At 29.7% G+C, this 23,673-nt stretch overlaps 2 protein-coding genes and 1 long non-coding RNA gene across 12 annotated transcripts; 1 reads left to right on the forward strand and 2 right to left on the reverse strand.

The window, feature by feature from the left end:
* Positions 1 to 333: 333 nt before the first annotated feature.
* LOC145181388 (uncharacterized) lies at positions 334 to 3,518 on the reverse strand. The gene is made up of 2 exons (XM_090099121.1): positions 2,489 to 3,518; positions 334 to 2,110 (listed from the first exon to the last, which is right to left on the reverse strand). Exons 1-2 carry the CDS (start codon positions 2,659 to 2,661, stop codon positions 604 to 606), a joined length of 1,680 nt encoding a protein of 559 aa, XP_089955247.1. The 5' UTR covers positions 2,662 to 3,518; the 3' UTR covers positions 334 to 603.
* Positions 3,519 to 10,561: 7,043 nt separating this feature from the next.
* On the forward strand, positions 10,562 to 23,095 carry LOC149883805 (MFS-type transporter SLC18B1-like). Of its 10 annotated transcripts, none has more exons than XM_090098358.1 (16): positions 10,562 to 10,690; positions 11,695 to 11,790; positions 11,923 to 12,018; positions 12,271 to 12,418; positions 17,798 to 17,866; positions 18,143 to 18,233; positions 18,343 to 18,429; positions 19,579 to 19,658; positions 19,752 to 19,850; positions 21,567 to 21,664; positions 21,778 to 21,873; positions 21,963 to 22,037; positions 22,154 to 22,220; positions 22,402 to 22,428; positions 22,534 to 22,577; positions 22,728 to 22,809. In XM_090098358.1, exons 3-16 carry the CDS (start codon positions 11,945 to 11,947, stop codon positions 22,780 to 22,782), a joined length of 1,110 nt encoding a protein of 369 aa, XP_089954484.1. In that variant the 5' UTR covers positions 10,562 to 10,690; positions 11,695 to 11,790; positions 11,923 to 11,944; the 3' UTR covers positions 22,783 to 22,809. The 10 variants fall into 10 exon arrangements, 9 of the variants coding, with proteins under 9 accessions (XP_089954484.1, XP_089954481.1, XP_089954486.1 ...); XM_090098355.1 differs by having other exon boundaries at positions 11,945 to 12,018; XM_090098360.1 differs by lacking the exon at positions 10,562 to 10,690 and adding an exon at positions 11,180 to 11,472 and having other exon boundaries at positions 11,945 to 12,018.
* On the reverse strand, positions 11,519 to 12,355 carry LOC149883806 (uncharacterized). The gene is made up of 2 exons (XR_016455826.1): positions 12,241 to 12,355; positions 11,519 to 12,127 (listed from the first exon to the last, which is right to left on the reverse strand). It is a non-coding gene; the product is annotated as an uncharacterized LOC149883806 (long non-coding RNA).
* Positions 23,096 to 23,673: the final 578 nt, after the last annotated feature.

A 23,673-nucleotide genomic window follows, 5' to 3' on the forward strand; every position in this document is an offset into this window, starting at 1 on the left:
TTGAGATTTTAGCAAAAAAATCATCTATCTCTATTTCATTTGGATAGCAAGATAATTTCGCTGTCTTTATTATGTGAATCGCTAACCGCAGAATAGCAACAAGTCCACAAATCCTAATTTTACAGGAAAGACAAAAAACTGTTTCGACCCTTTATTTTTAAACTTTGGGTTTTCAATTTTTACCTAGTTATTCAACAGTTAGTAGGGGTTTGAAAGATATATATATAATTTTTTTAATGTATTTTGTTATGAGTGTAGGACACATTTTCAAACATGGACATGATCCCTTTTTGCAGTAAACGAGGTTTAAAAATAAAAAATAAACTACTAAAATCTTAAAAAGTGATTTATTTAGGCTGCACTAATTAAATAATGCTATTTTATTGTTTTATTATCATAATAAAATGCACACTACAACTTAAGAACGTTATTTATTCAGTTGGTTGATCTTCTTGAATGGGCACAGTAGTTACAGGCCATAACGTTATTTCATTCCAAAATCGGAGCTTTTCAACCGGAATATAAACCAAAGTTTTCTTTATATCTACAATTTTTAAGTGTTTGATGGATAATACAGCTGAATAAGCTTTATTAGTTGGTAGTTCAGTCTCCTATAGTGTTTCGTAAGCGAAAAATGTCACTTATCAATCCAGCAATATGCATACTGCATTCAATCTCCGCAGGTTCATCAGAAGAAACTGATATCTCACGATATTTTGAGATTGAAAATGTTATTTTGTTAGATTTTAGTACCTTTTTTCCATAAGAGTCATTGCTTAAGCATGTTCTCTTGTAAAACTTGGGCCACCAGGCACCGTAGTCAATAAAATCTTCAAATGACATTTTTTTCACATTAAACTTTCCAGGAATGTTTGAAGAACTGTTAATCAGATTAATTACTTCATCAGTTTCATAATATCTCTCTACTTTTTTTAGTTTTCTCCTTATAATTCCAAAATCACGGTCATTAGGCATAAAAGAATGTCCCCTAACAGGAAACACCAAATTTATTTTATCAAATCTCTTAATTTCACAAAGAGCCATCATAAGTCTAACAAGGGTGTGGTTCTTGTTTTGACCAGCACAGTTGTCACCAAAAAGGTGTAAAGTTTTAACTTCATCTGAAATTTTGTTTTTTACATACCACATAAGCATAGAGCATACTTCGTTTGAACCTTTACCTCCTTCGCCTTCATGATAAATAAAAACAGACATTTTTTGGGAAGCAATGTCGTGAATTCCAAAAACGTTTACTATGAGTTTCCTGAAATAATAAGTATCTTGTACTGGTATGCACGGTAATGTAACATTAGACATGTAATCTATACATAATCCAACTTGTTTAGCGTCTTTTATGCATTTCTCTGTGGTATCTTTTATTTTGTTGTAAAACTTTTTAGCCCTCCTATTGTGGACCATAAGCTCTGCTATTGCATGTCTTTTTTCATTGTTATTAAGAAAAGGACTTTTTATTTTCAACTTAAGTTCCTCACAAGCAATACATGCGCCTTTTGCAGGTTGACCAAAACGTAATGAGTAATTTTCTTTGAAATAATGCCAGAAAAATTTATATGACAGCCTTTTCTCACCGCCAAGTGTAGCTAAAAGGAAATATTTATGTTTGTTTATAAACATCTCATACATAGTTTTTACGTTTAAATTAGCTGGTAAGTATTCTTTATCTCTTCCAGTATAGTGTTCAGTTTCTCTAGGATATTGTTCAATATGAGCTCTCAAACAAGTGATTACAGTGCCAGGAATGCCATTACCAGAAACATTTCTACCTCTTTTATCTATTGGAGTTTTGCTTAGCTGTAACAGATGTGAGAGTCTGTAACACTGTTTGGAAGTACATCCGTATGATTTCATAAATCCATTTTTACATATCTTAGTACGAACCCCATTGTGCATAATATGGTACTTCACTTCAACAGATTTAGGTTTTGTAGAAGAAGAACCTGGTCTAGATCTTGGACGGTTAACTGGGGAAACCTCCATTAGTGACTGCAAGTAGACGTCTTGTTGTGTTTTAGTTTCCATATCATGTAGCTTGGTAAATATTGCCACCATGTCATCCGCCATGTAACTCTTCAAACAGTTTTTCTTGCAACTGAAATAAAAATGAAAAGGTTAGGTCTATCTACGTTTTAATATCTATGTTTGAAAACACATAAGCTAGGTTTCTACCAAAAACCCTAGGCATTTCCTAATTAATCAGAAAATTAGACTACTACTAGTAGTACTAGTTGTTGCATGGCTTTATTTATGTAGTTTTAATGTAACCTAGCTTTGTTCAAATATCATAAATGCAAAATGTTATGACACATAATCAAACACAGCGGCCAGAAACCTACAAATGTTGTGCATTTCCTTCAGCCAATTTATCTTATGCAAAAGACACGAAAGATAACAGTATTTAAAAAACTTTCTAGATGAATATTACTGAAATATTATAATAATTAATACAAATAAATCGATAACAGTTTACCTGCAAACATTAGATGCTGGTTTCTTGGCAGGTATTGTTTTTCCAACCATGTTTATATGTTCTTTTCCTGCCACTTTAGCCTTCTTAATTACATTCCTTTTATATCTTTCGGAATTAACAACTCCTTTCTTTCTTCTCTTTAAAGAATTGTCATCTTCATCTGAATAACTCATTATTAACAAAGAAATTTGTAAGTCACAAGCAAAATGTTATTATTTTATGTTACTAATGTTTACCGCAGAAAAGGAACAAGTCCCGGACGTGTTTCCTTTCTGCGGTAAACGCAAAATTCAAACTGGTGCCATGCCTATAAAAATTATAGCAGGTTTATCCCTTTTAGCAGTAAATAGTGTGTCTACCTTTTCAAAACTGATTTATGTTAAAAAGTCATTTTTGAATTTTTTGGACTTGTTTCCTTTCTGCAGTTAGCAGTTCATGTGATATGAAGGATAAAGTTCACAGTTTTATTCTTAAAGCAGCATTTCGATGTTGTTGATATCCATCTTTGGTCATATTTGTATCTAAAAGTAAAGCTAGAGCCTCATTGCCAGAGAGTTGTTGAGATATTTTGTTACTATTGTCAAAAATTCTCTTTACTGCATGTACCTCATCAAGTTTATTTTCTTTTTTAAGAGAAACTTTTGCTGGAAAAAGTAGTTCATTCCATGAATGCCCATGTTGTAGAGAGTTGATGCGCCTGTACTTTGTTAGAAGTGAACAGTCATCAAAATTCTCAATTGAAGGCCTGCCACGTGTATCTTGTTTCACAGGATTATCAGTAAAAACATCAATCTCTGTCTGTAGCCACTCTTTATGCTTTTTTTTGAAACAAATGCGGCTACCTTTTAAGTCTTGCCATCTCTTTCTTATATGAATTAGCAATGTTTCCAGCTTAGGGTTAGGGTTTACCAGATTCATACCATTGATAACATCCTTTAAAACACCATGGTCAGAGATTTTTAATTTATTTTCTAGCATGTAGGTATATATCCCAATGTATTTCATTTTAACCTATAAATTCTAAAATACATTCATTAGAAATCATTTAAATGACAGTATATTTATGCCTAAAAGTTTACTGATGATGTGTTTTATTTTTAATTAAAAAACCAAGTGATTAATTAAAAATAAACTAATTAAAAAAACTCGTGATTTGTTTGTCGCGGGCAAAATTTTAGTTATAACCTGCTATCTAAAAGTTAATTTGTGGGCAATGTGGTACTTTGTTGAAGCTAAAACTAACTTTAAATTATAATATATATACTTAGTAAAGATTTTAATGCATTTTCAAACTGGAGGATATTGGAGGTTTTTTTAATTAAATAAAGTAAGCAAAAATTTACACAAAAAAAAACCTGTAAAAACACATCATCTTAAAAATTAAATAAAATTTCTTACTTACAAGCAAAAAATTTGCAAGGAAGTTATTTTGTTTCAAAGATTATCAATCTATCAATATATAAAAAAATTATAGCGCAAATAATTTTAGTTAAAAAATAGTTGACAGTTTCTGTGTAGCAACACATATATTTTATTAATTTTCATTTTAAAACTTACAAATCTGGCAAAAAAAATTAACTTCAACAGACCATATAAAATTTAATGTAAAAGCTAGTGACTAAAAACATCTTTTTTTTAAAGCTTGATAAGTATGGAAAACAACTATTACCATTAAACCTACGTTGAACAAAAATTTTTTTTTTTTATTTTGGCACACCTTGAACCACTGTGAGACATTTTGTTAAGATTTCTTACGAACGTCTTAAACTGGCTGTACCGATAGACGTCTTGTTAAGATAAGTTAAAGACGTCTTAAACTGGTTATTCTGAAAGATATCTTAAGCTAGTTATTCGGACAGACGTCTTTAACTGGTTGTTCCGACAACCGTCTCGTTAAGATGTCTTACGGACGTCTTAAACTGGTCATTCTAACAGATTTCTTGTTAAGATAATTTAAAGACGTCTTAAACTGGTTATTCCAAAAGACATCATAAACTGGTTGTTGCAACAGACGTCTTGTTCAGATTGTTAAAGACGTCTTAAAATGGTTATTCCGAAAGACGTCTTGTTAAAGTATCTTACGGAGGTCTTAAACTAGTTGTTCCGACAGACGTCTTGTTCAGATATCTTGCGGACGTCTTAAACTGGTTGTCGGAAGACGTCTTAATGAGGTGTGGATAAGCCGTCATAAGCCGTCTAAACGAGTTAAAGATAAGTTACATACGTCTTAAAGTCGTCTCATGTTGGGTGGGAATAGCCAGAGTGCTTCAAACGGAACTATTCTTTTAGAGAGGTGATAGTGTCTTATTCCTTCAGATATAAAGCAGTACAACTTATCAAAGTGTTTGAATTTCTTTATGTTTGAGGCAATAGAAAGTTTTATTATTTACACAGTAGTGCAAAAAAATTATTTTCTTTCTAGTGCGCCATGGTAATATAAGCCTAAATAATCATTTTTTTAAACTAAAGAACAGACGACAATGAACCAGGACTTACGCATTAACTTTAGTTCTTTCAATTCTATTTTGATCAATAATTTACTTGAATTTATCTCATCCTTTTTCTTCTCTGACTAGACATTAGATTGAAAAACTCATAGCCACTGCATTACTAGTTTCGATTTACCAGGTAAATTACAACAAAGTGTAAATTTTGGTGTCGAATGTTTTTAAAAATAAATAAATAAAAATGCTTGCCATTATTATATCTTTTACAACTATAACTAAATTAGATTTAGACAATGCTGTATGTTTTCTTTCAGTAAAAACAACCCCACTTTTCAGCATTTGGATATATGCTCTTAGTATAGCAAACCGTGATTGTAAAATCTTTACTAACAGTTTTTTTAATATGTGGTGATTTTTATAATTAAAAAACATGGTGTTTTAAGTTAAATAAGTATCAGCTAGGTTTGTTGTTTTTTTTTTTTTATTATTCAACCTTAGTTGTCCTATTTTTAAATACAGTTTAGATCATTGTAATAAAAATATAGCCAGATACGGTACAAAAAAGCTGATGCCAGATACGGTTTTAAGCACCAAAGTAATTTAAAATTTTTTCTACGTATTTTTTGATAGTAGAACTTATTAAAATTGTTGCATTCTTTATTAGCTTCCTGCAAATACAATAAAATATAACATGGTTTTTTCTATTCTAACAAAGTTTTTGCAAAACAAATTGATGTTTTTTTAAGGTGAGTTTTGCTTTGATTTTAGGGGACATCTTATTACCTTTACATAAGAGAATTAGTTTAAATTTAAGTATTTACGAGGTTTTTAAAAATATAATTATAATAAAAGATTCCAAAGTTCTAAATTATGTATTTCTAAAGTGTGTTTAAGAGTAGGGAGAAAAATAAAGAAAGAAAGAAAACGAACAACTATAAATGAAGGAGTTATGTATAGGTGATAGTCTTGAGAAAATATTCCTGATTTAAAGACAATTTCAAAGATAGGCGTTGTTTTTTTTTATCTATTTTTTATATATTACCTTTAAAAAATAAATTTGGCTCCTTTTAAAACATTTAAGCATATCTCCAATTTCCCTAAAAGTGTACAATTATATGATTTTAATTAGTAAAGTTCTAGAAAGTTCTGTAACCACTCTGATATAAAGACTTATAAAAAGAAAGCTAGTAAAACTTGTTTTAAAGAATACCATGACTCAGAAAAGAAAAGGTTGAGAAAATCTTTTAGATTTTTTTAGATTTTTTTTGAGATTTTTCTAGATTTTTTTTTGGGAGATTTTTGGAGCCCTCTCTTTGGAGAGATGTTTTCGGGAAGATTTTGATGAAGTGTTTTAAAGAGAGTTTTTGAAGATGTATTAAGAAAGAGTTATGAAAGATTTTTAAAGAGAATTTTAAGAGAAAGAAAAAAGTTTTAAGAGATTTTAAGAGATTATATGAGAAAAGAATTTAAAAGAATTTTAAGAGATTTTGGAAGAGGATTTTATGAGAAAAGAATTGTAAGAAATTTTAAAAGAAGATTTTATGAGAAAAGGATTTTTGAAGATTTAAAGAGAATTTAATGAAAAGAATTTATGAACAATTTAAAGAGGAACTTATGAGAAGGATTTGGTAAGGAAATGTATTTGAGTAACTTTCAATTTGCATTATTATAAGTATTAATGTATTGTTATTTGTATGAGCTAATATTAAGAGAATATATATATTGATGAGAAATAATTGAGAATATTTATTTAGAAAATAAGTAAGAGAAGAAAAATCAATCGTAAGTATTTTTATTTTTGTTTTCATTTTAAGTAAGGCCATATTATTATCATTAATATTTTTATTATTGTTTTTTTTGAGTTAACAATTGTTATTAAAAAGTCTGATGCTCCTATCGCGCTTTTACCACATCTGCGTTACACAATTACAGTCCTTCCTTACATTCTATCACTCTCTATATTTGCACTACCATTACACTAACATAGAACCAACCACCACAGTCACATTTAATCATCACATCTTTAAAAACAAAAATAAATAAAAATATAAAATTAAACAAAATCCCCGCCCTCACAATATGCAAAAAAGGCTCCTGAAACTACTTTTAGAACAAGAGCCATTCGATTTAATTGAAAACAATAATGAAGAGTCAAAGGCTTTCAATGAAATTTTAAATTTCTCTTTCTTTTTTTGAAAATATTTCCTTCGATTCCGCTAAATATTGAATTTTTTTAACTTTCCGTTCATTTATTTTATTTCCTTTGTAGAATTAAAGCCCTGCGTAGATATTAAACAGATTACTTGTATGACAATTAAAATTTTAAGTGTTATTTCCTCTACCAAAGTTATCCCCTGAGATAATTAGGCAATACCCTAGACCACCTACGAGAAATAGGAAAAACGGAAAAAAATAGATTTAAACATTAGAAAAAAAGAAAGAAATTGAAGCAGCAAGTTGCGAACGACAAAAAATAGTATTAGAAAATCTACAAAAAAGAAAACAAAACAAAACAAAGCAAAACAATTCAGCATGGAAAGAAATAAAAATTACTTTCATGAACATTAGTATAATTATACAATTTATGTAAATTCGAATAATTCAAGTATTCATAAATGTTTCATATTTGAATTTACACGAACGAGAAAAGAGATGTTATAATACTAAAATGACTAACATCAATAAACAAATAAACACAAATTCTTAAGGTGGCACATCATAAGAACGAAAATAATGCTCTTTAATATTTCCTTGTCTAATTTTGTAAGAAAGGAAAACGAAGGAAATTGACTCAAACATATTGCCCATTGAATAATGGAAAGTGCAAGACAGTCGAAACACAAAGTGGATAAACTTACAACTGCATGAAAGATAAAACAACATACAGTTGAAGAAAAAACCATATTGCAATGACATGGATCAAGAAAGTTGTTTTCACAATACAAAATTTTATATTTCCATGAAAAAAAGACAAAAGACCAGTCGGCCGTCATAAATGTCAAGACATTTATGATGGCCAACTGGGCTTTATATTTTTATTTATTTTAATTTCGATTAAGAAAGTGAAATTTTTCTTCAGTTTATCTTCCTATATTTTACATATACAATACGTGTTTAGTTATAAAAAACAATGTGAACTATTCTTTATATCGTATTTGTAAAGGCTCAGTCTTCTAATTGCTTTAAAAAATAAATTACAAATAAATAGTCATTGCTATATCTTTTTATCTCTTCGATTTACTTTTATCTCAGAAACTTGTGCGGTGCGCAGTTTTCGCGGATTTAGCGGTTAGTTCGATCCGCGAAAAATTCTTTTTAAAAAAATTTCTTACTTCAAAGTATTAAAAAGATGTAAAATAAGATTGATTAATTGCTGGCTTTAAGCTTTGGTATTAATAAAACAAATTAAACTTAAACGAGTGTTAAAAAATATTTACTTTCTCTATTTTTTTAAAAAAGCATTTTTTATAACAGCAACTTGAGTTTGTTATTTAAAAAAAAGATTTTGATGAATAAGTTTATTAAAATAAGTTGTATCTGTTCGGCTATGTACTTAAGTTAGTAATGAAAATAACTTTTTGTACTGTGGTTTTCATAAATTTAGACGCACTCATTTTTTTTTTTACATATATGTAAAAAAATACTTAAAGTAAAAATAAAATAAAAGTGCTACCGCTATGTTTGATATATAATTAAATAGAGGAAGTGAAACTTTATTATAAAGTACCTTAATTTTTTTTACAGGATGTTTATTACTTATTCTATACCAATTAACACAAAAAAGTTAATTGATAAGCTTGATTTTATTTTATTCATAAATTTAGACGCACAATCAAAAAAGTCTTATATCTTGTTAGTTGATAGTTAAATATTAGTTTTTTTTTCCATATTTCTCATTAATAGGCCTAAATTAATTAATTTTGTCATAAAACCTTATATAAATATAACTTACCATGAATTAGTTAATCATTATTTAATAAATAAACAAAAGTTAAGTTAGTTTTGCACTAAAAAGACGCGAAAAATAGGCAAATGACGTATCACTCAAGCTGAAAGATGGCAAATTATTGCTCACATCAAAGAAGGAACCAAAAGTAATAAAGAAATCGCCAGGTTAATTGGAGTCTCTGAGAAATGCGTTCGGACAACGAAGCAAAACTTTCTTCACACTGGTGGTGCCAGCGAGAAAGCGAGGCCAGGTAGACCCATGTCAACCACCAGTAAGGACGATAGTGCCCTTTTTAGAGCTGTCAGAGCTAATCCAAGAATTAGTTACAAAAATTGAACATAGAATTCAATACAACGCGAAATACATCTATTTCTAAAAGCACAGTCCGTCGAATACTTATCAAATACAAGATTGGAGTCTACTCTGCTTTGAAGAAACCGCTCTTGCGTCCATATGATAAACAAAGGAGACTAAAATGGTGTCGTGAAAGAAGGTATTGGACAATAGAACAATGGAAAAACATTACGTGGAGTAATGAGAGTAACTTTGAGCTGATCAATCGCAAATTTAACATAACAGTCAAAAGAATGGCTCACGAAAAGTATTACGCCAGGTACATTAGACCGACTATGCAAAGTGGAGGAGGCTCGATAGGAATCTGGTCATGCTTCAATTACAAAGGTGTTGGTATGTGCCCAACATACACCGGAAGAATCAACTCCAGAATATACGTAGAAGTACTGGAAAACAAACTAATTCCATCAGTTGACCTGCATATGCTCAATGATAAACCATGGAAACTTCAACAAGATGGCGCTACTGCACACACTGCATACTATACAAAGGAGTGGTTCAACGATAATAATATCAAGACAACACCGTGGCCTCCATACTCACCTGATTTGAACCCAATTGAAAACATTTGGGCTTGGATTGACGGTGAATTGGCAAAGGTTCAAACTTCCACACTTGGCCAGCTGAAGGACGTCCTTAAAGAGACCTGGTATAAGGTCCCAGAAGCGATGAGCAAAAATCTTGTTGAGTCTATGCCTAGAAGAGTTCTTAGTTGTATTAAAGCAAAAGGCGGATATACAAAATAGCGATTGGTTCATAAATTACGCCTCCTAATGTATCGTGCGTCTAAATTTATGAACAATTTTTTTTGTCTTATTTTTTTAATACCATGTAGTTTTACCTAATTATTACTTAGTGTTTGCATTTTTTTGTAAATTTTTTAAAAATTTTGTATTCTGTATGTATTTATCTAATAAATAGAAAAAAAACTAAACCGAAATCTTTTTTCGTTATTGTTTTATTGTTAAAAAACTAAAAATTTAAATTCTCAAATATGAGTGCGTCTAAATTTATGAAAACCACTGTACAATAACAATCACTTTTTCTCAAACTATACGTAAGTTGTAGCAGCTTTTTAAGAGTTGCTGTAACTATTTTATTCGCTTTACATATATTATAGTTTTGACAGATTTTTAAAAGCTGCTAAAACTGTTAATTTTTGAGAAAAAATTATATATTCTTAAAAGTCTTTATCATAAAAGAATAATAATTCTATTAGATCTTTTCAACTGTTAAATTGATTTTTAAAAACAATATTTAACTAGATTTCTGAAGTTAGATGTATTTACATTTATATAAGAGGAATATCTTTTTATCATAAACATTTTTTACTTTTTTATGTCGTAATAAATTCCTTCAATTCCCGCTATACGCTGATTTTTCTCATGGTGTTCGTTTATCTAATTTCCTTTGCAGAACTAAAGGCTCGCATAGGTGTTAAACAGATTACTTGTATGACAATTAATAAATTCAAACTACTTCTTATTACTTTATTTAACTTTTTCTTTATTTTTTCTTTTTTTTTTTTAATTTTAATAGAAGGAAACGGAATTAAGTTGTACACAAAAGACAAGTTAAGTTTTAAAACTACCTTGGAGTTTCTTCATTGATATATAGTTTTCATTACGCTGGGAGCTTTGAAATGTACATGCAAATTAATGCTTTTATTTAGAGACATTTTTTAAGATAGGAAATTATGCTGCTAATAACTTTTAAAAAAATTTAAACAATTTTTCTTTTACTTAATAAAAAAATATAAACATTTTTGATTTCAGATTTTTGAACAAAAAAATTTAAATTGCATTTTGTTTTACAAAATCTGCTTTAAGTAAAGCAAATACTTTGACTCAACAACTTTTCAGTATTCTTTCCTTAAATATGATTGAGAGAACGGTTTTCTGTTTTCCGATTCATAGATAAGTATTTATTTTATCGCTTTTAATTCCCATTTCGAACCGTTAAAGGTGAGCAAGCAAATAAAGATTAGTGTTTCAAAACACACATTGGTGGCAAAAAAACAAACTTGTTATTTTAGACACGAAATTTTCCTTTTGAAAATTTTTTTTTTGGGGGTTAACGAACCTTTACGGTTTTTTACATTTGAAATGAACGAAATTAAGAAAAAGAAATGGAAGCTAAATAAGATGGAATGGAAGGTCGCAATATCAATCTCGTTGTTTTACTTTGTTTCGTCCATAAGCTCTTCGCACATGTCATCATTTTTCCCTCTTGTGGTGCGTTTAACAGTTATTACCTAGAGTTTACATTATATAACTTTCATAAATCCATTTTAATGCTTTTTTTCAATACGATAATACCTTTTATATGAATATATTTACTTAATTACAAGGGATATAATTACCACTATTAAAATATCAAATAAATATATTCAGCTAAACAAAACACACCTTCAATAAATAAATTCAATAGATTTTAATGCACTTTTGTTTTTTTAGGCCATGAAAAAGAACATGGATGCAACTGTTACAGGTTTAGTTCTCGCTTCATATCCTCTTGTCACGATTCTTGCTAGCCCTTTAATCGGATTATGGGTAGGTGAAATAGATACTGAGACGTTTTTTTTTGTGATCATCCGAAGAATTAAAATCTCTTTCATTTCCATTTCCCTCATTTTGCAGAGTACAAACCAATAAAACTATTTCACATTAACATTTTTTTTGTAGATAATTTTTGCAATTTTAACAGATGCCAACAGTTGGAGTACGTTTCACTTTGATTGCTGGTTCATTCTTGGAAGGAGGAACACAGATATTGTTTGGGTATGTTCTATACAAGAAAGTGTAAAAAGTCGGTTTAATTTTAATACCACTTTGCTTATTCTTCTTCTTCATCTTTTTTTTTTTAATCATTTAATGACCAAATCGTTTCCTACAAATAACAGATATATGAATAAATTTTTTTTCAGTTTTTCATTGAACCTTTTAACACTTTATCATTGACAAGAAAATTATTTTTAAAAAGTGACTGAATAAACTACTAACTAATAAATAACAACTTTTTTTTTTCGACAGTTTTGTTGCGGAAATGCCAAACTACAACACCTTCGTGGTTTTTTGCTTTGTTATACGATGCATTGGCTCGTTAGGAAGCTCCATGTCACAAACAGCTGCCATAGCAATTATTAGCGTCACATTTAAAGACAATTTAACTAAAATCATTGTAAGTTAAATATACTGTTTCATTTATATTTTTAGCATTATTGCCAGATTTGTTGTAACTAATAAAATTTTTGGCGATCATTTACATCCGCATATGTCCTTCCATTTTGTTTTTACCTCATAATAAGTGAGTGCTGTTTAACATTAAAGGTCTGAATCCATTAAAAACACATTCTCTTCATTAATATTTATTTAGTATTAACTGCTTTTCATAAGTAGTTACTGTGGTGTGATGTCTGAAAGTTCTAGTTTTCGATATCTCAATAAGTAAAAAAGAGAGTTTTAATAACCAGTATTGTATATTTATTGAATATCAAAATGACTAATGTACTTAATACATTATTTTTCTGAAATTTGTTAATTCTACAGATAATATAAAGTTAAAAATTTCTGACCATTTATTCTGGGTATAATTTTACTTAGTTTTAGATTTTTTTAGCAGCTTTTTTCCTCTCTTGTTTTTTCTCTTTCTTTCTAATTCTTTTTTAGCTCTCTTTTTCTCCTTTAAACTTGCAATAAGTTCGTCGGATGTGATGACTGATGAAACTTTTGTTGTTTGTTTTGTTACTTTTTCACTCTGAAATTCTTCTGGACTAACGAATATTGGCTAGAAAATACTGTCATTCGTTCGCAATGGTCCTTGAACTTGTGTAAAATCTCATCAATTTCAATTATACATTCCGGTTGTTTAAAGCTCTAAATACTGTTCTCGAGTTGTGGGATCAAAGCCCTCTATTTTGTCCATTTTCTTCTGCCAGTAGTACAGTAAATCCTCTTGTTCTATTGGACCTATCCAATACATAAGATTATGAATAAAATTATTATAAACTCTAGAGATTGTAATTGCTCGTGTGTCATATCAGTTTCTACATCACTTTTGGCCTTGTTAATTGGACTTTAAAGCTCAGCCATCACCAGAATTTTGGCGGATTCTTTATAATTTGTTTGAGTGTAATATTCTTGTACGCTTAACGGGACTTTCGTTAGACTCAAAGTAGTAAAAAAGTACAAAAACCGCAGCATTTAAATCCATTTGCTGTTAAAGTTGGATTTTCCTGTATTCTAACAATTACAGGAGGGAGCAGAGGCGCAAATGTACTTTTTAGTAGGAAAGTTCCAAGGTTTTGCATTCTCCATTTTGTGACTACGTCGGTCAAAATGTCTTTTGTAACATAAAAGTAAACTCGGTCTAATGGTTGTGCAAAATGGTTGCAATCAGACGACAAACAAATGATGACCATATCATTTTCTCGACAAAATTCTCAAGGTTCTAAATTCCATTGGGATCCTCAAATACAGACGATAAATCTTTTTTATCCATATTTTCCGTTATTTTTGGAACCACTTTTTAATATCTTGTTTGGAAACAAGTGTTCTGTATTCTGTAAGAGTCTGAGCCTTCCGAATCGAAAGTGTCAAATGCCTCTTGAAAAAATTACGTGTCTAACGAGTGCTAATTACTTTTTGGTCAAGATTCATCTTATGTGCTAAAACAGATACCACCTTAAGAAGACGTTTCTTTGTGACCGGTATACCAACTTCGGCCATATCAAGTAGCCAATTTTTAATTTTAGCATCTACGGATATATCAAAAATTGTTGAACACCCAATTAGACTCTTAGGTCGACCTTGTGTTTGCTGAACAATGGTTTTCTTTAGTATTTTATAAAATTTAGATGCTGTATAAATGGTCATGGTCTCCTTTTTTATTTTACCTAATGCTTCGTCCATATCTTGTGAATATGATTTGTAAGATTTTTTTAGGCCTAAAACAAATTATTTTTTTTTGTTTACGGTAAAAAAGAAGAAAAAAGAATGTTACATCTGCTTTTCGTTAAAATATTCGTCTTTTCGTGTAAATCGACTTTATTATTCTTGACAATAAGATTTTCACAATAAAAAACCTAATTTTTCACCTAACAAGTTTTGACGATATATTCAATATGGCACCAGCATGTATTGATTAGTTACATCTCAATAGAACAAATACTCTGACTGACCGAATTCTCCGCAGAACTGGTCAATTTTTTTTTGGAAGTGTTACTACAAAAATGTCTTGTTAAAATAAAAAAAATTATTTTTTCAAATTTTGTTTTACAATGTACAAAATTTATCATTTGTTATATTAGGACTTTGTTTGGTCACACCGCGGTATTCGTTTTCAAATTGAACTTTAAACAAAAGTTAACGCTTCAACGATACAGATCCATAAAGCAAGGCCCGTACACATATTAACCAAAAAGATATTTTATAAGATAATTTTGAACAATTTAAAAAGTTTTTCTTCGAAGAAATTTGTTTTAACTAAGGCTCATTCTAAATTATGATTTTTTTTTATTGAGGGAAATTTTTAAATTGGGACCTATGCTTTGTAAATACAACTTTTTTTTTTATTGATAGCCATGAGTACAATGGTCAATAGAATACAAGTACAAAAATCTGTTCAAACTTCAGGCTCGCGAAAGTTAAAACCTCGTTTGAAACTTAGAATAGCGTTATATTTTTAATTCCAAAAATTTTTGTAATAAAAAACATGTTAATCGTAAACATCAAATTTTTAAAGCAGTTGAAGATAGAGGAAATGATAATAGCAAATGAGGAAATAAATGTTTCTAAATGACAAAGTTAACCCCAAGAGGTCAGACATCTGTGCTTGCTGAAAACAAGTTCTCAGCGCTTTTCAATAGTCAAAAAGAGTCACAAACGATCTAAAACATCTCTGCAATATAATATAGTAAATAACCATTGCGTGATGGAACGGTTCGACTTAGTAATCCAAATGGGATCATCTTTCGGTTTTTCCAGATAATAAATATTTTAAAACATTGCAACAAATTTTAAGGGCTTTCAAAACTTAACAACTAGTTAAATTAAAATTGCTCAGATTTCTTAAAAACAAAAGAGCTTGTAGTATAATATAGTAGGCAGTTTTTAAACATTAACAGAAGAGCTATTTTCTAAAGGTTTTGAGTTCGTTTTTATTTCTTTTTTTAATCAGAATTGCGCAGAGAATTTTTCCCCCCGTAATTTAAAACAAACGTGTTTAGAATGATCTCCCTAGACGATAATTTCGAGCTGCTTACCGAAATGCCTTCTTACTTTTATCTGTGGAAAAAAGCAAATTTAATTTAAAAAATAGCAACTTTTATAAGGGACTCAAACTTTGCCACAGCTTTCAATCTCAAAGATTTTATGAAGTTTTTGTAATAGAAAAAGTCATTAATTATGGGATTTATGAATAAAAAGAAGAATAAACAAAGAAAACCTCTTATTTCATCTCAGGATCAGTTTATAAGTTTACTGAAGAAACTTAAATGCTACCAATTGAACAAACTCTTTTACACATGAGTGGGTGGCTGGTTCAAAAGTTTAAACGATATGATAGATGTGAAGTTCAACTGACAATCCATTAGATTTTATGTCGCTAATTTAATAAATCGAAACCACTTTTATTAAATTTGTTAACAAGTATCTTGAAGGAAATGAACTGGCCATGATTCTCATCAATAAAGTTAAAGAATCCTGACACTTTAAGTTTTTGCTTGATTAAAATAACAGTAGGCACATAAAAAAACATTATTTGGGTTTTTGTTATTGCAAGAATTTTTTATGTCATAAGAAAATTTTATTTCGTTGAACCCAAATAGTAAGTGAAAAAATTGTACGTAATTAATAAACTGTAGTAATATTTTTTCAATATATTTTTTTGTAATTATGTATATGAAAAAAACTTTATTTGTTTTTGGAGTACATGTTACACCAAAGATAATTTAAATATGTTATTGTTTTTCCCCATTATTTCACTCTAATTGAAATACCTTAGTAAATAAAAAATTGAAATATCTAACGTTTATCTACAGCATGCGCCCTTAAAATCCGCACTAACTTTGTTGCCCTTTTTTCTTTCTTTTTTTTTTTTTTTTTTGCAGTAATAATTGTTTTAATTATGGTTTTGTAATCTTTATTTTGTCCGTAAACAAGTGATAAAATGAAAAGTTTGATTTTTTTACAAGACTGTTAAAAAAAAGATCGCCATTGACCTTCATCTCTTGGGTATTACACCCAAAGATATTATAGCTAGACTTGAGATGGCTAAACAAACTGAATGATATTTTAAGTCAATTTAAAATGGTTTGTTGCATAGAGAGGAAACCAAGTGGTAAGACAAAGACAAGGAGGACTGTATGGCTTATTAGAGCAGTCAAAGGCCGAGCTAAGTGTAATCCAGTCTGATCAATCAGAAAAGTGTCCCATGAACTCTCTGAGTGAGCACACTCAGAAATATTGTTAAATATGACCTAAAGGTCAAGTCTAGAGCAAGTACCAAAAGGAACCTTATTGTTGAAGAAGTCAAGAGAAAATGAGTTGAGAAAATTAGGAAAATTTTGAGCATCCTTAAGAAAAGTCAACCAATAATTCTGTTTTCTAATGAAAATATTTTTACAGTGGATTCTTTATCAAGTATCAGGACTGATCGCTGCACTAACATCTCACAGCCTGAAAATGTTTCAGTGTCCATTGGGACAGTATATACGCATATGCTGAGTCACAAGGCCTGTGGATCTCCCTATATTGGAGCTCTAATGCTCTCTGTTATCAACCAACTTTTCAAAGCATATTACTCTACAGTTTGTGTACTGGAAAAGTATAGATATCACTCTTGGAATTATGTTAGATTGTAATCTATCACATAAAATGTATGTTGTTTTAGCATTTAAAACTATGATAATTACCTTATGAAACATTTTCTGAAAGAGAAGCCTCAATTTATGTTGCATAGGAATTTTTTCTAAGTGTCATACTTAAAAAAGAAATGCTTTTCAAATCTTCTGGTATGCACATTTCTAAGAATGCAACAATATTCCCACTATTGGTCTTTCCAATATTGGCTGGTCTACATGATTAAAATTTATAAAGCATTTGTTTAGTCTAACATTCTCTGCTTCAGGAGATGATGAAAATAAACCTTATAAAAACTAAAAACTGTTTAATGAAACAGGTTTAAACATTTTTCTTTTTTTATACTAATTAAACATGTTATTCCATTACCAAGTTATGTCATTTTACTACCATTACCACATTTAAAGTTTCAACAAACAAAAAAAGGAATATTTTTTTTCCCATTCATTTTGAAGCCTACTAATAACTATTTAGAAGAAAATTAAATCTTCAAGCTTTATGGTCAACTTTGGCTCTATTTTTTTTTTTGCATTATGTTTGTTTTTAATTGTGTCAAGAAACATAATTTTCATGCTTTAGGTTTAAGACAGATAATTCTCCAGTTCATATTTGTCACTATGAATTTTTAATAGAAATAGTTATTCATGTATGCAGTGAATTTTTAATGACTCTTATTTTTATACTCATTTTATCACAATAGGGAATAACTGAATTGTTTTATGGAGTTGGCTTAATGATTGGACCAGTCATTGGTGGAGGATTATTTGAGGTTTGATTATGTTTATTTGTCAATGTTAACGACTCATAAATTACTCATAATTCACTATCCTGAGATCAGAGGTGATGGTTTTCTATTTAGGACATTTTGCATAGCATTTTGTACAAATATTGAATTTACATATTAGTTTTTACTAATGTAGATTTTATTGCTCCATGACAACCCATAAACTATTACAAAAATTAATTTATATTTTAAAATTTGATAGATATGTTTGAACTTTATAATATGCAATTGTATTTTTCATTATATTTTTGATTCTTTAAGGTTGGAAACTTTCGCCTACCATTTTTTGTAATTGGTTCTGCAACTTTAGCAACATTGCCTTGTTTTTTTTTTTTAATACCAGAAAAAATTGGTAAGTTAGTTATACTTTTTATAATGGTGTGTATGATTTTGTAATAATTTGTGTTTTTAGTGTTTGCTAAAATTAACATATTGTATAAAAGGTTCTTTTTTTTTTTTAGTCTACAAAAGTGAAATTGTTCTAGTTTTAAATCAAAAGTCTGTTTCTCTTCTACAGCTAATGCTTGTACCTGGTGTATTAGTAATTGGTATTAAAAAAAAATCTTTGCAATGATAGTTTAAGTTATTTGTGTCTTGTGTCTGTGTTTATATGGTGTGTGTATATATGTATTTATAAAATTTACATATGTAAGTTTATCTTATACCAAAAATTACCTTCTCAGGCAGATGTTTTGATTCTTCCCTGTTTTTTCAGAAATCTGATTTATTACATTGTGAAACCTGCTTGAAAAGAGATGCCTTGAATGAAAATGTTTGTTCATTATCTAGATCAGTTCATTGCGTTTTTAGATTTATATTCAAATTGGCTAAAGATTAAGTTTTAGGAATTGTATTTTGAGTCCGCTCGTGTATGCCTTATGGACTGCCCAAACCTCTCCAGGGAAGACCCAGAAGCTTTTCAACCCTGAGTTTACCTTCCCTTTGAGAAATGGGTGGAAAAAAAAGAAAAGTATCAGTTTAATACAAGCATGCGGGCCTAGCCAGCTCGCTACACTTGATCTTAGCCATTAGGCCGAGAAGCGATTAAGTTTTATAGACTATATAAGACATAAATCAGTTTACATAATTATGCTTGAAATCTTGGAGTGAGACATCACTCTCCTTATGCAAACACTTATGGTATCTAACTAAAAAATAAAGATTTTATGGAGATCATTAAGATATTGTTGCTTTACATCAAACAGATGCCCCATCAACTTAAAACCTGGTGCACCACAATTCCCAAAAACTGTTTTAGGAAATGATTTATAAGCATTATGTCTACTAACATTTTGGAAACAATAAATTGGCTATTCATCAGAAATGTCTGGTTTCCTTATGATAATTTAATGGCTCAGTTGTCACTTGAATATTTGGCACGAATATGAATTTTGTCAGTTGAAATTTTTTGTACAAGCTATAGTATTTATTAATGTCCTAGAAGTAGGGATCAAATATGCTTAGAACTTTTTTGAGTTTATTTAAGTATTAAAATCAAGTAAATACTCTCTGTATGTATGTATATATGTGTGTATGTATGTATGTATGTATGTATGTATGTATGTATGTATGTATGTATGTATGTATGTATGTATGTATGTATGTGTGTGCATGCATGCATGAATGCATGTTTAAATGCATCTTTATGTCATCTTCATCACTTATAGTTGAGTTTTTAGTTTAATTTATATTTTTAGCCCTTGTTGCAATTTGTACACAGATAGGATATGCATTTGTAGATCCAACTTTACCTAAACATCTTGAAGATGTAACTAATGTGTGTAGAGTTTTTTTTTTTTTTTAATTTATTAATCTCAGTATTAACTGATAGATCTATTGTGAATTCTGCTTTGTTTTTAAAATTTTTTAGAACACATTATCAAGCTCTCAAATTGGTTTATGTTTTTTACTGTGGTCAGTTTTGTACACTGGGCTTACTCCAATCTTAGGCCTTTATTCAGATAAAAAGGTACTTACTAGTTGATCATGTTAAAAATATACCAAATATCGTCATATACACAGTCATTTAAATTTATTCAAAAACACTTTTCCAGGGCTCCATCTTCTGAAGGAAACAGTTATCATTCACTACATTAAGTTTATTGTAAACTGAAGTTTATGCGTTTGTTACATTGATTAGTTTAAAGACACAGGGCAGGCCTCTGATTGTCATTGTTCAGGAAAACTACCAGTTGCAAGTGCAGTTTTGTGCCAATTAAAAATAAAATAAGATGAAAAGAACCTTCAAACATCATTATGCTAGTCCTTAATATATTTTTAAATTCCACCATTTCAAGTAAAAGGCAACACCCAAAAAGCCATTAATGAATGTTAGATGGAAATGTATGTTATACATATACAAGGCAATTAGACTTTTTTAAATATAGATATACAAGGCAATTAGAATTTTGTAAAGTTGTTTATTTAACTCTCATAGAGTTTCTATCTATGTTTTTGTGTTTAAACAAATCTTCATACGGGTTTAATATTTTTAAACTGTTTGCAGATCTAGTTCATAAAAAACAATTCAACATGGAAAGATAAGTTTGACAGTTTCTGAGCTGTTTCAAACTGGAAAAATGTCTATTGAGATTTTTGAAGATTTTGAAGCCTTGTGTTAGCCAGTCTGGTGTCTATAAAATCTTAAAATGTCTCAGAGAAACTGGATCTGCTCCTCTGAAGGTAAAAACCACCTTAGATTGAAAAAATAGAACACCCAACCTTATCCGGAACATTAAAAAAATCAGGAGAAATCCAAAGAGAAGCATAAGAAAATTGACTTCAGCAGCAATTGTTATTTATGGTACAATGCAAACCATATTACAAATTGATCTAAACCATACCGCATTCAAAAAGAGCAATGCTCAACTGCTGTCACAAACTACCAAAGCAAAATGGTTGAGTAGAGCGAAGCTTCTTTGGATAAGCTTAAGCATGGCATGCAACATCAGTGCCGAGGACAGATAAGAAATTATTACATTTACAGTGCAAGCAATACACAATAGTCAGAATAGCTGGATTTATGCACAGCAAAAAGATGACATCCCAGTGAATGAGTGAGTAGCTTATCAGAGCCTAAAATCTGTTGAGGTTACATCTGCCCAAACCATCTGTAATGCTTTGGGCAGGTGTAACCTCAACAGGTGAAAAAACACCTCTTATCTTAATTTAAGAGGGGGTAAAAAAAAAACAGCATGCTTACTTGGAATTGTTAAAGGATCAATTGATTCCTTGAATCAAAAGGACATTTAAAAAGACAACACTCATTCTGGCATCACTCTCAAAAAAGATGGAGCCATATCTTATACCAAAAACATTGTAAAGATTGGTATAAGGACAATATGGCAGGATTCTGGGAAAAGGTTTTATAGTTTCCCTCTACACCAGATTTAAATCTAACGGATTTTGTTATTTATAGTATTACCAAAAGCAATCCATAATTATCATCTCACCAAACTGTAATATTGCTGAAAGCTAAATTAAGATATTGCTGAAAGCTAAATTAAGGCATTGCTGAACAAAATTTTACCAGAAACCATCCATGCTTCATGTAATCAGGTTTCTGAGAGATTTAGGCATTTACTTAACAATATTGTAAAATATGCGCAATTTTGGTTTGATATTACTGTTTTTTAACTTTAATTTTTGTTTTGAATATGTTAGTAATCTCTAAAAATTTTTTAAGTTTCGTGGTCGTTATGCAATAATAGCTGGAAATGTCCTAATGATTATTGGGTACTTATTAATTGGTCCAGCTGAGTTTTTAACTGATATAATACCAAGGTATGATACTTTTTATTTTCTTATTGCATGTGCTCACTTGTCATACAATCTTACATGAACACAATAATATTATTTTTTGTGATCTTTTTACACCAGAATGATTTAACTTTTAGAAAACTGTACGTTGTTTTAATTGGCTTATCAATAACAGGAGCAGCTGGTGCTCCAATGTATGTACCTTGTTTAGCTGATATGCACACCTCAGTCAAGTAAGAATTTTTAAATTTTTTTTTTAATATATTCTTTCTTTGAGTTAATCGTAGCAAGTGTCTTTCTTTTTGTTTTTTTTCTTAATTAGGAATGCTGGAATATGTGAATCTCTATTAACAGCCAGTCTATTATCTGGAATTTTCAATTGCTGTTATAGTATTGGGTAAATAAAAACATAATTATTGCTACTTTTTTAATTGAACTTTGTTTTGATTTTAAGTTATTAATGAAGTAGACATTTTTAAAATGAACTTTGAAATTGTTTGAAGTCTTGTTTAGGAGTGTTATTGGACCAATACTTGGAGGGTTTCTTACAAGTCGTTACTCTTTTTCAACTTCCTCTGTGGTTAGTTTTTGACAATCTTTCCATAAGCTGTATCTTTTAACCTCTGTTTCGCTATGTACTTTTTGCATGTCACTCTCCAACTTTATCTGTCTGTGTTTTTAATACTCTTATTAAAATATTAGAACAGATTTTTTTTATATAAATTTTTTTTTTCCACTTTTCTCTTTTTTTAAAAAATCAGATCATGGCGTTAATGTTGGCTGTTTTGGTAAGTGTGAACATTTTTTTTATATACACCTGCTAATTTGTGTAATCTCAATTCTCATCCACTTTAAGTAAGACCTGTTTTGAAAAATGTTTATTTCATTTTTAGTGCCTTATTGTTTCGCTTTTTACTTTTTGGGAAAATTCAAAGAGGTATATTTTTATTTAAACCTTTTTTGATGTTTGCTGTTGTTTTTTGTTTATTTACCTAATATTGATAACAGTTGAGAAATTTGTTTTCCCATAGTATACCTCTGAAAATGTTCCCTTTTGAGTTAAACCTTTTTTTTTTTTTTTCTATAGCAAACCTAAGAAAGAACAATCTATTGTTGTGGCTGAAATAGAAACTCTTGTATAATATTTATATGTAAATAAAAGTTTTATGTAATTTAAAGCTTCCTTCGATTTTTTATAAAGATTTGACAGCGGCGTAAGAGTTAGCAAGTGGTGAAAATCTGATCTTAGGTCCAATTAATTTACGAGGCCCTCTTAGAAATTCGGTTTTCTTAGAAACTCAAAACAAAAAAAAGTTTGACTTAATATAAAATCAAGCCTACTGCTTTAAAACATCATAAAAACTGAAAATTGTATTTAAAAAAATATTTTATTTATCCTTTAGCAAGATCATTCAATATGTTCTGCTTCGGCAAAAATGATTGTCTTCAGGTGAGTTCTAAAATCTTAAGTAAACTTTCTTGGTGTAGGGCTCTTTCATTTAAGACCACTGCTTCTTTGTAGCAACATCTAGAGATTTCAAATTTGGATGAGAGGTGGCACAAACCTTGTACACAATTTCGCCACATATAGGGGGCGGAATTGGGTACAAGATTTGTGCCACCTCTCATCCAAATTTGAGGCAGTGTAAAGATTTCAATTTAGGGCTGCTTGTAGGCCACTTTTTCTTTGACCTGAACCTAGGCATATTAATTGTTAGTAATTTTTGAACTATTTTGGCAGTATGCGGATGAGCCCTGTCCTGCTGAAACACAATCTGTGTATCTGGAATGAAGTCAGACCTCACCCAGGGCAAAACTTTTTTTATCAATACATCTAGGTTGACAGCTGTAATTTTTAAACTACTAGAAAAAAACACTGGAAGCATTTATTTTCCTTTTGAGATAAAGTCAAAAACTATAACTGCTGCAGTGTATTTTATTTGAAAAGTATGGCAGATTTCTTTTGAGACATCTTCAGTCTTTTTAGGGTTTATATAACAAAGAGAATCGAGGCTTCTCATCAGAAAATAAAA

This window comes from Hydra viridissima, unplaced genomic scaffold, assembly GCF_058129835.1.
Source record: "Hydra viridissima isolate aposymbiotic clone 2 unplaced genomic scaffold, HvirCarnegie_v1 scaffold_9, whole genome shotgun sequence".
In the NCBI taxonomy this organism is placed as follows: Eukaryota; Metazoa; Cnidaria; class Hydrozoa; order Anthoathecata; family Hydridae; genus Hydra; species Hydra viridissima.